The sequence below is a fragment of the Simochromis diagramma genome, unplaced genomic scaffold (genome assembly GCF_900408965.1).
Source record: "Simochromis diagramma unplaced genomic scaffold, fSimDia1.1 OVJJ01000746.1, whole genome shotgun sequence".
Taxonomy (NCBI): domain Eukaryota; kingdom Metazoa; phylum Chordata; class Actinopteri; order Cichliformes; family Cichlidae; genus Simochromis; species Simochromis diagramma.
In genome coordinates this window covers 3,577,095-3,589,556 of record NW_024386757.1, presented here as the reverse complement: position 1 = coordinate 3,589,556, position 12,462 = coordinate 3,577,095, and the positions used below count along the sequence as shown (strand labels likewise).

At 38.9% G+C, this 12,462-nt stretch overlaps 1 protein-coding gene across 1 annotated transcript; it reads right to left on the bottom strand.

Annotated features, from left to right (window-relative positions):
- Positions 1-4,680: 4,680 nt before the first annotated feature.
- Positions 4,681-12,444, bottom strand: ginm1 (glycoprotein integral membrane 1). The gene is made up of 8 exons (XM_040028133.1): positions 12,326-12,444; positions 10,727-10,798; positions 10,519-10,618; positions 9,342-9,496; positions 7,480-7,639; positions 7,140-7,369; positions 6,559-6,722; positions 4,681-5,935 (listed from the first exon to the last, which is right to left on the bottom strand). The coding sequence occupies exons 1-8, from the start codon at positions 12,413-12,415 to the stop codon at positions 5,830-5,832; spliced, it is 1,077 nt and encodes a 358-aa protein (XP_039884067.1). The 5' UTR covers positions 12,416-12,444; the 3' UTR covers positions 4,681-5,829.
- Positions 12,445-12,462: the final 18 nt, after the last annotated feature.

The window sequence follows — 12,462 nt, the reverse complement described above, 5'->3', positions numbered from 1 at the left end:
TAACAGTTAATTTATCCTCCAGGCAGTGGCAGAGCGGGGGGGTGGCTTACTGGGCTTAAGCCCGGGTTGTTTTTTTCAGAAGCCCGGGGTCTTTTGGAGTGTAATTTTTTCATAGTTAGATGCCTGGCTGACAACTGTATAAAGCAAAAAACTACACACAATATTCGAAGCACATAGTGCACACTGTGGGAATTTACGACTGTGCGTAAATCCCCCTAATATTGGTATGATCCGAGCTCAGGCAGTAAGCGGGGCGGGGCAGCTGCTGCGCTGTTGGAGAAACGGAGCTAGGCAGACAGAGGAGAACTGAAGTTTGAGCAGGTACCAAAGCAAATCATTCGTACTGTATAAATAATGTAAATATGACGGTGTATCACGAAAGATTGATATCAAACTGATCACTCGACCCATATTACGTTACTTGCTCTTCAAGTGAATCAACAAATGGCAAAATGAAAAGCCGAACAACAACAATGCTGTTTCTTTAGAGAGTCTCAGCTTACATGTGTTTATTTCATATTTTCAGTTGTTACCCTCCACGGCTAAATAAATCTGTTTCAGTAATGCACTGATATACAAGAATGGACATAAGGAGCGTCTTTCAAAGAAAAAACTGGTAGTATTTTATATATTATGCTTTGTATGTTGTTCAGTATATTTCTATGCAAAACAAGAGGAACTTCAATACACAGCAGTATATTCACAGTTTAAACCAGATATTTACATACACTTTATGGAAAACACAAGAACATTTTTTTTTACTGTACAACATCAATTTAGAGTAAACTTGTTTTGTTTTGGATAAATAAATATTGAAATATCTTTTGAATTAGTTAAATGTCAGAATAAAGAGAGACAGAGCTGTCTATTTTTTATCACTTTCATCAAATTTAGGAGTACATATACACTAAGTTTATTGTTAATTAATAAGAAAACTCCAGACGATTCCAATTCTGAGCTGAAGAAGCTTCTGATAGGTTAGTAGAGTCCATGTGAGTAAACTGGTGGCACAGCTGTGGATGCATATAAGGCAAAACACAGAGCCTGTTTCTTTGACATGGGAAAATCAAGAGATGTCAACCAAAACACGAGAAAAAGAACTGTGGAGCTCCATAAGTGTGGCTCAATTTCAAATACAATTTGGTGCCATTTACAATGAAGAAATACAGATAGTTTCTCGCTTTACTCTTAAAGTTAACAAATATGTTTTTTATATTTATCAATCTAAAAAAATAAACATTTAGTCTGATTTGATGTTACAATTAAAAAAGTGTTTGTGTTTTGATCTGAAGAGTATGTAAATATCTGGTTTCAACTGTATATTTGATTATTGTCAGCACAAAGAGGGAGAGAGAGGAACAGAGAGGGAGAGAGAGAATGAGGACAGAACAGAGATGGAACAAGAGCAGGTGAGACACACATGTTAGTCAAATGGTTGTTTACCAAAAGTATCACCGTATCATAGGTCCTCATGTATCTCGTACCTAGTGTTTCTTTTTAGGTTTGTTATTTTTCAAATTCTACATTTATTAAGTTATGCAGGCTTGTTTGCACAACAAGGCAAAATAATTATATAAACTTTTCTGAATCTAAATATTGTACTTTGGTAGAATTAAAAAATAAGTGTAGTGCAGGTCTATGATGATTTTTAGTGCTACTATCATCTAGTTCTGATTCTGGTTCTGTCTTGGTTAAATCCTAAGTAGTCCTGATTTTGAACTGTTGTAGTCCTGTTTTAATTCCGGATCAGTTCAGGGTCTGGTTGAATTGGGGTTTAGTCCTCATGTCTTGATACAGCCCCGACTTTGTTCTGCCTTGCTGCTTAATTAAAAAACTAGTTTAAGGTGTCCTGCATATGTGATATATATTTTTCCCTATATGAAGTAATTCTTTTTTGAACAAAACTCAAAACAGAGCCTATTAATCTTTCAGTCATTTCTAACCCCCCCCCCCCCCCCCAAAAAAAAAAAAAATCCCACATGCATACTAACCTTTAGGGCTAAGCCCCGGGTGTTTCAAATGTCTGGCTCCGCCTCTGCCTCCAGGACCTGCCTGCATACTCTCACCACATGAAGCATTGTTGTAAACCAGGAGGAACCCAGGACCCACTGCACTAGTGTTGGGTCGTCCTAATACCTAATGGCAGTCAGGGTGCCGTTGCTTAACCTTTAGAGGTGTGTATGTATAGTCCTCCTCAGACCCTCACTGACCCACCATCACACTGGTCATGCTGAATGATGTTACAGGACGTATAACGTTCTCCGTAGCTTTTTGACACCCTTTCATGTCTGTCACATGTGCTCACCTGCTCTAATCTGTGAAAGCACAACATGCCACTGGTCGACCTGCCATTTTTGGTATTCTATAGTAAATGCCATACAGGCTTCAATGTGCTAGGCAGTGAGCACAGGGCCCACTGAAGGATGTCAGGCCACCCTCATGAAGTCTGTTTCTGATTGTTTGGTCAGACACATTTCACACCAGTGTGCTGCTGAAGGTTTTTTTTTTTTTTTTAATAGCTCTGGTAGTGCTCATCCGGTTCCTCCTTGCACAAAGGAGCCGATACCGGTCCTGCTGAGGGATGCAGGACCCTTTACAGCCCTATCCAGCTCTCATAGACTAACTGCCCGTCTCCTGGAATCACACAGCAAATCTGGCACTGGCATGTCTTGATGTGCCATCCTGGAGGAACTGGACTACCTATACATCCTCTGTAGGGTGCATGTATTACATCATTCCACCAGTAGTGTCAATGACCACAGCTTAATGCAAAATTAGGGAAAACGGTCAGAAAATATGAGGGGAAAATGTCAGTGTCCTCCACCTGTAAAATGGAGTTACACTGAGTTTGCTTTTAGTTTTATGGTTGTACTCTGAGCTCTTCCATGATGCTTGGTGTATAGGGGTGCATGGTCGCTTCGCAAGGTAGACATTATGTGCCAGTATAACACTTTATCATTAGTCTGTACAGTAACACAGTATGATCACCCAACATACAAAGACAATTATCAGACAATATATCCATGTGATGGTTGTAAGGAAAGCTTTTAATTAGCATGATTTCTGACCCAAATACACAGTCCAGCTGTAATTCATACAATGTATGCACACAGATGCCAAAAAAAGATATCACGCTGATGTATCAAAGACCAAATTAAAACATTTGTTGTTTAACTCTGAACCAACTAGGTGTTGCGTACAGCATTCTGTTGCACAACTTGAGGCAGATTCCAACACCGTTTTAAGTCATCATGCACTTTCCTATTTTTAATGGAAAACTTGTTGATGGAGCAGCAAACTCTACTCACTAGCTACACTATGCATGCACCTTTTCGTTGTACGCAGTATATCATGCATACTGCAGTTTAACTGAGCCCTAGGGAGAGAAAATCATGACATCACAAGCTGATCTTTTGGGATGTCTTTGAAAAAGCATGACCAATAGTAAAATAACACCCTCGCACATAAAAAAAACAAACAAAAAAACCCAACAAAAAGAGAAAATGTGGTTTGTGAATTTATGATGAATGAAAACGCAGGTTTTTCACCGACAGCCTGTTGAGCCGTTTGATCCTTCACACCTAGAACTGCCAAACATCAGAGAGGGCTGCACTGCAAAGCATGATTAAAGCTTCGCAAGGTCAACTAAACCTGCTGAACATTTAACCTGCTCTGGAGCAGGTAATGTTTGAGATCAGCACTTCCTCTGTTATGTGAACGCACACATGGATAGATGGGAAACTGGGGGTAACTTCTGCAGTTGATAACCACCTTTGTGTGACTGCTTAGCCAGATTGTGGCGTCGCTTAGCCCAAGTTCAGAAAAGAACAGCTACTTTGTAGCACAGGCCACTGAAGTGATAGTGAGGACATGCAGATTCGTTCTTTGAACAAGAATTGTGTTTCAGTCTTGGACTGTATCAGTCCGCTCGTAGTTTATATATAGAGAAGGTGCATAGACATTCTGAACAGCTTCACTGACATTCTACAATATTAGTAACAGGAAGCCACAAACAATACTGATTAAAGTAGACCACATAGTAATCCTTCTCATGATAGAATCCTTATAAAAAACAAACAAACTGAGGCACAGTGAAAAAAAAAAGACAACAGATGAACGTCAGTAATGTCGAGTCAAAGGAAGAAGTTTTTTAGTAGAGACAGAACAGAAACTCTGACGCAGTAATCTGCTTAGCTTTGTCTTTTTAGACATTTCAACAGATTTAAGCAAGTGTCTTTGCCTCTGTTTACTTTTAAATACATTTAATGCATTTAGAGCTGTCTTCATTTTTTTCAGCTGTAGGTGAATGATTTTGGAAAAAAAAAAATTTATATATATATATATATATATATATATATATATATATATATATATATATATATAGCAAACAAATGTGTGATCTGTAAAGAACTGCTACATACACAAAGTTTTTTTTTTTTAAGGGAACTCTGAAGTGTTTGGATCTGGTTCTAAAATTCTCAGTTTGTCCATATTTATAAGTTAACCCCACAGCATCTAGCTTTTTATTCTGCACTGCAAACTTTTAGTGATACGTAAACTTGAACTAAACAGGATAAATGGTCCATTTAGTAACAGTTCTGAGGATGTAGACCATATCAAACTGCTTTGGTCTTGAGCTTTGGAGCAGATCTGATACAAAGGCTAAAGGTTATACTTTTGTGTAATAACAATTTGTACCACAAGATGGTGCAGTGAGCCAACCAGGCAAGTCATTAGGAGCACATTCTTATCAACAATATCATACCGGGAAAAGCAAAGCTACTTGCGGAATCAGGGATATGGCAGAAATAGAATTACCAAATAGAAGTAAAGAAGCTTACATTCAAAAACATTTCTAAACACCCACTGATAAAACACTGCTCCCTGGTGGTGAAATTTCAATGACTTATGTTAATGTAATCATTTGTATTTATGCCCTATACACTGTGTCTGCACAGCTCTGCCATCAGGAAACTGGGTTGATCATGTTAGCCTTGCAGCTAACAGTTAGTTTTACCGAAGCAAAGGAAAGAGAGTAAACTTTGAATGGTTTGAGTTTATATAAGAGCTGTTATTTTATGTTTATTTTATGTCATGTTATTACCAAAAAGGCCTTTTCCAGTTTTTGTCCTGATGGACATTATAAATAATATTGGGAGGGTCTTACCATTCATTTAGATGGGAGCTTCAAAACACCTTCCTAAAGCACTGCCAACATGGGTGCCAGTTAGGAAGGGTTGCTTGTAGAAAGATTTTGGCAGCATGAAAGCTCATTTGCCCTCGTTTTCAGTCTTTAAAGAAATCTAAACAAGACCAGCAGCTGGAGAGCGGTATCAGTCTTTTCCTTTGACCTTCAGCTAAAATGACTTAAAAAAAACAACAAAAACGAAGTGTTTCTCAAAAAACAGAGCTTCAGCTCATCTGATAATCCCTTGAATCTTGGACATTGTTTTTGTTAACTGCATTACAGCTAAACATGTTTTGGGTGTGGGTAAAGCAAAAGTGGTCACTGTTGCAGATTCTCTGCATGATGTGCTGAAAGCAGATGCTGGTGAGGTAACCGTAAGCCTTCCATACTTTAATCTCATTGCATCATGACATTCAGCACCATAAATCTCTCACTTTACTCTCCATTCTGAGGGACTCGTATAAGCTAACATTAAATGAGCTTATGTTGGCTGATGAAAAGATTCACGAAGACCATGAAAAAGAAAAGTGACAGGAAAAGCTGTGGTGATTCACAGATCAGAACAAAACCGGGCCATGCGAAACCGCAGGTTAAACAACAAATAGGAACAAACTGGAGGAGCCGGTCAAGATGATCCTCATTCAAGGCTTCTTCTCTTCTTCCTCTGCTTCTACTTCTATGTTCTCCAGGAGATTGTGCTTCTCATCCTCTGGCATCACAGGGACAGAGTTTACATTAAAAATGCGCCTGTAAAACAGAAAATAAAGTTTGTTGGAAGTAATCACGGGGGGGTGTCAAAATTTTTGGGACCCAACCTCTGGGTCCCAAAAATGAAGGCGATGCAAAAAGAACTGTAGTTCCTCTAATGACCACTTGAGGTCAGCACCAAAAATTCAGTTGAATTTTATTTATATAGCGTGCACAATCACAGTTGCCTCAAGGCGCTTTGTATTATAAGGTAAAGATCCTACAACAGAAAACCCCAACAATCATATGACCCCTATGAACAAGCGCTTTGGCAAAAGGGGGAAGAAAAAACACTCAGCAGAACCAGCCTCATCTGCCAGGAATTTTTCTGCAACTCAATAATTTGAAAGTTTAAAGTTAGGAGGCAGTTCAAGAAGTTTGCTCTTCTCTTCTGGTGAGTGAAATTCTAGCATTACATTAAACTGTTAGCAATATGCATGTCTGCACATGAATATGAATGCTTCCTAACCAAGCTTGCATTCTTTAGCAACTCAGCACGCCACCCTTTCATCTAAATATGGTGACTCCAACCTCCAGAAAACAAATATGGCGGCAGCCAAAGAGTAAAGAAACCAATAGGTGACAACAGCTACATTCATCTTGTATCTATGCAACAAACTCACTTATGTTCACAAATTGGGAAAAACACATCTAAGATCTTGACGATGACGGCTGATCCGACCACGCCGATCACGACCACCCACATGACCAGGAAGAAGAGAGGCAGGGATTCGGAACAGAAGCGCCGCAGACGCTCCCTGGCTTGCTCTACCCACTGACACATGGCCTGGGGAGACATTGTTAATTATTGTGGAAGAAATTTTCAAACAATGTGCTCACTTTGTGAAGACTAGAAGTGTCAAAATTGAGGAAATGATGTGCTTTTAACTGCTGGATTGCAGGATTTCTTTTTGTATAGCTAACTTTGTGTAGTTTGTGATGGAAATATTATTCAATATTTTCTCCTGATAACATAAAATAACTACAAACTTTGACATTTTTTCCAGATCTTTCACTTTAATCTTCCTAATAGTAGAGACTCTGGCTCCCTGTTTTTACTCTGTGACTCCAAAGAGTAGCTTTGTGTAATTTACAATATTTTATACTGGCCTTGGTTTATCCTCAGTCCGACCCTATGAAACTCCTTGTGGAGCAGACTGTATTGTTTGGAATGAGTGTGATCTTACTGCAGACTTGCACTTACAGAGTAAGAAGAAATAAGTTCCTTGGGTGGAGTTTCCATTTGATTCTGATCAGGCTGGCTCGGGTAAGTGTAATCAAGTTCATCATCATATCTGACATCATACAGGAGGTCAGGATCCATACGCAGGGGGGTCTCTGGGAGTTTTCCAGGGGATGCAATCTCTTCCCGGGTGGTCTCTGTGTGCTTCAGAGGATACTGGCTTGTGGTCTGAGAGATCAGCTGCTCTTCATCTGATTTGAAAAGTGCAGGAGGAAAAATATTAAATATTAATTAATAGCCAATATTCTAAACTGGACAGCTAATGAGTAGTTTACTGACAATTAGGACACAAAAAGCAAACCTTTTCTAGAATTTGGTGGATCTGTGACAACCACATCATTTTCTCTGGGAACCCTAAAGATATCACTGTGTCCAATGGGGTAGATGTTGGTAAACTGCGCCAGCTTCTGGAAGTCTGGGCTCATCAGTATTTTCACCTCACACATGTCAGGCTGCTGAACCTGAATAACACACACAAAAAAAAACAAAAAGGAAAATGCAACAACTTTTTAAAATAAACATACTTAAGCTGCCTCTTTGATGCATATTTTATGTATGAGTCATCAGACTCAAAAGGCGCATCCCACAATGCATTTGGAATTTGACTTGAATGGCAAGTCAAATTCTAGAATGCAGTACACAATGGCTACGTTCACACTGCAGGTCTTAATGCTCAATTAAGGATTTGATTTTTTGATCAAATCCGAATTTTTTGTCCGCTTGTTCACACTACAAATAAAATGTGACAGCAAACGCGCTCTAGTGTGAACCCTCAAAGCGGCCCGCATGTGCAAAAGAAGACGTCACACACAACGCACTGTTTAGACCCAGACCAAACAGTATTGTTTGACTGATGGCCCTTAATATAAAGACTTGTTTTGGACTTTATGTTTCCCAATTTTTCTTTAAGTTATAAAGTTATTTTGTTATTTAGATATGGCCTAATAATTATCCTTATTGCTGTTTTAGAGAGGAGTGGTGCTTCAATGGATAGTTGCAGATTTCTGTCAGAATCTGCAGATTATACAGTACAAATAAAATGTTCATGTTTCTCCAACGCTGCCTTCCAAACAGTTTCACTGGATGGCCAGCAAGCGTTCGCGATGTCTTCTTTAGCGCTGTTAATTGGCGTCTGTCTTGTGTCAGTGATGTAGAAGACGGATTTAATGCGACATGACCATTCAAACAGCAGTCGCTTTCTAAAACATCAGATATGTATCAGATTCAGTACCACATGCGAAAGTGACCCAGATCGGATTTGAAAATATCGGATTTGTGCTGTTCACACTGTCAAACCGTGATCGGATATGGGTCGCATAGGGTCAAAAAAAGCCATGTTGTCACCATTATCCAGATTTCACAGTTAAAGCAAGGCTGACTGCTCATTCTAAAGTGATCTGTCAATCACAAGCGAACTCCCCGCCCCCATAAAAAAGAAGCTAAGTCTGGCTTGTTTGCTTTTTGTGCATGTTAAAGGGGACCATAATTTACAACATAAACACTAAGTTGCATCCTCTAAGACTCAAAACTAATGACTGGCATCATAATCGTCGGCAAAGTGTTTAATGAGGTCATAGAGCGAGGGACATTTTTCGAGAGACTTTTATAAACTTCTTTTAGCCACCACAATTGCCGCCCCCTGCTGGCCGTTAGAAAGAACCATATCAGGGCCCATTGTTCATTCAGTGGTGCTACTTTCAGTCACTGTGCAAATGTACTGTTTATAAGGTCGGGGAAACCTGCGTTCAGCTGAGACTGAAGGAGTCACTTGGATGAGTGAAAAAACATTTCTCCCACTGAAAACGCTACGTCCACATGAACAGAATCAACTTTTGGGATTTCCACATATGGTTCACATTTCAGACCTGGAAGCTATGTCCATCCGATTTGGCTGTACTGGGGAAATGAGGAAACACTATTTCCTGTTGCTACATGAACATAAACTATTTCACTTTGGATTTTTGAATGTGAAAGCAAGTTTTTAAGAGCATCAGCTTTAAACTCTGGCCATGTTTAGTATAAGCAATCACCACCTCTTTAAAGCCACAGAGGCTTGTCCCCACATGATAATTTCAGTCATATTTACTCCAGAGTTATTCTTAACATTAAAAAAAACAAACAAACTGTGAGATTCTGTCAGAGAGCTGTACAATTAGTGTTTACCTCTTTGCCATCCATCTCTATCACTTCACTGAAGACCTGAAGAGCCACCACCTCCTCTGAGTCACTGTATAGCCTGTTCTGGCTCACCATCACCCGGGTAACAGTGGACACTATGTCCCCAGACTCAAACTCACTGCTCCCATTAACACTGTCCACTAAGAAAAACAAACAAAATGTAGCAGAATTAGAGGAATTAGAGGTTGAAATGTCACTGTCAAGAAATCCACAGACTTCCCTTGAAAACAAGAACTGGAGTTGGGTCTAACCAGTCTCTAAAAGACTGGTGGGAGGACCTTGTGCACAACTGAGCAAGAATATAAGAATTTTTACTTCATGGGCTCCAACTGGCAGCTTCAACAGAACAGGCCACATTTCCCACTGTCTGTGCTCATTTGTATGTCTGAATCTTCATCATTTATTGGCCAGTCTCTGATCTCTCCTGTTTTATGGTTACACTTTAATGAAGCTGCCAGCTGAAGACTTAGGCTTTTTCAGTTGTTGCTTCAACTGCTCAAATGTATTGCTTCTTTAATCAGCAGTACGGTTTTCAGCTATGCTTACTTAATGGGAAAATGTCTTCCTATTGATCACTTGGCATTTTTAAAATGATAAACTCACATTAGGAAACATAATGTGGAACCCAGGCACCTGTTTGTCTGTTGGGTAGTCCATTAAAAAACCATTAGTGATTTATGATTGTCTAAAAGTCCATTATCACTGACTTTTCCAATCACTGTAATGTTAATTGACTTTAAAGTGGACTTGTGTTCATTTCCAGATCCATATTTTTCTTATTGAATTTAACTAGACTATCACAGCATGACTCACAGTTAACCAAATACCAAAATAATCTGTATTTGTCTTATATAGAGCTTGCCCCTTGGTTCATTCTCAAAGTGTTTCAGACCACTTTTATTTAATGTGATTAACCACCATGTGGTTTTTCTTTTCTTTTTTTTTAAACAAAAACAATGAGGAAAAGCATAAGAATAAACTACTCTAATCTGATATACATTTGAAATCATGATTGATTAAACAATACTGAACTCTACTGAATTTACACTGACAATAATATTTACATTTCTAACATTTGAACAGTATATTTTCTTCCAGCTGAGATAAGTGCTTTCCCCTGATTAAAACCACAGTGGTTTGAATAAATGTGTGAAAAACTCACAGAGAAGCGCTTGGCAGTTGAACCTAGTGACCCCCGACAGCTCCACTGGGACGTCATTGACCAGCACCTGCTCTTCACTCACTGATATGTTTAAATTTATCTGAAAAAAGAAAAAAAAAAAATAGACAAAACAAAAAGGCGACTAATTGTCGCAGTTCATACTTACAGAAAACAAACCTTCGGTTACTGAGTAGTTTACACCGAGTACCTGTAAGTTGTTAGAGTCTTGCAGCTGTGTGTCTGCCAGTGTCCCCGCTGTCACATTGATTAGGATGTTTTCCTACGGTGGTCAGTAATTAAAAACGAAAGGATTAGGTTTAACACTGCAATGCTTGTAATTTACAGTACATGTAGCTGTGCTCTATTCCAGGAAGCAGGTTCACTATGGCAACAAGTAAATAAAGAGTTACAGAGAGTTAATCACTGTTTTATATTTGTACTTAACGGCTGTAACCACCTTAAAAAATTGAATGGAGGATTTTATCATTTCTCCCATGAAAAAACATTTCTTAATGAGATTTGCAAAAAAACCTTTTAGTGTTCCCCAGTTTAACCCTTTATAATGTGAACTAATATTTGCTTTCACTAACAAGTGATGTCTCTCTTGCAGCCATAGCAGACATGTTACAGTTAATTGGGTTCATGTTGCACCTGTTTTGAATGCAACTTGAAAAATGCAGGACAAATTTTCAAATCTGTTATGAATGTAAACTTTAACCATTAAAGACAAACATGTTATAAGATATGCCAAAGTTTTTAAAGAGCTCTTTATATTCTGAATTAGACATTTTACTTGCATTGTGGGATTTGGGACAAAATAAGCCACTATGAACTGATCCAAAGCAGGTCCAGACAGAATGAGATGGAAAATGGCTGGATCTGAATTGGATACAGATTTGATCCAGTCTGAATCTGTGATCCTTGTGCACTGTGCGAGTTGACTCCAAGGCAGACCTGTTTGCTGATGTTGACAGTGGGATGTTTTTTAATATCATTTAATGACTGAATTTCAGTCCGTGAACACATTTCAACATGATGTGTAATCAGATTATAGTTAGACTTTCTACAGCCTCGTTTTAAAAAGTCACTTTAAAATCGGTTTAGTTCTTAAAATACCAAAACCATTTCAGCCTTCTCTTCACTCACATATTCACATCACCAAGATCTCAACTATGACAGGCATTTTTCCATCAGTGTGACCGATTACACAAATATGGTTGATCACTGATCAGCGTGTTCTGTGTCTAAAGATTTGATTAAAACGGTCAACCTTTTTATTACAGGGAAATAGTCAAGAGTTAGAAAGATGGAGACTAGCCTTTAGAGTTTATTCTGAGTTGATAATAAATCCGCGTAATCGCTGTATCAGTTGTTGACGACTAAGTGATTATAAAAGCACTCATGCTGGGTACATAAAACAGTAAACTAACGTGTAAATAGGATTTCTGTGTTTGTAAAATGTAAAATTCTGTAAATTAATTCGCTCTGCTATGTGCTATTTGGATGAGGAAACTGAAAAATGTGTTCAGGTGCTGCAGGAAGGGAGGAGTCTGTGGAAGGACGACTTGGTTGACTAAAACTTGCTAGTGAGCAAGGTAAGTTCACAAAGTGTTTCCAAGGTATCCGAGGCTGAGATTACGTTAACTCTCTTTCTGGGAGAAAAAAAAACTTGGGAATTTCCACTCATCAGGTTTAGCCTCAGTTGTTGGCTAAACCTGCTTTCCGGAATAGGGCCCTGGACTCTCAGTAAGCTAATGCTATGATGATCAAGTTAGCTCCATATATTTGCTGCCTCCGTGGCTCTTACCGTATTCAGTTGTCTATTCGACGACTCTGTGCGAGTTGCTGAGACAAAAAGAAGTAATAGAACACAAACTGTCGACCACGTCATTTCCATTTTGAGTTCACTTCCCAGCAGCAACAGCAGCAGGACAGCTAAAACAA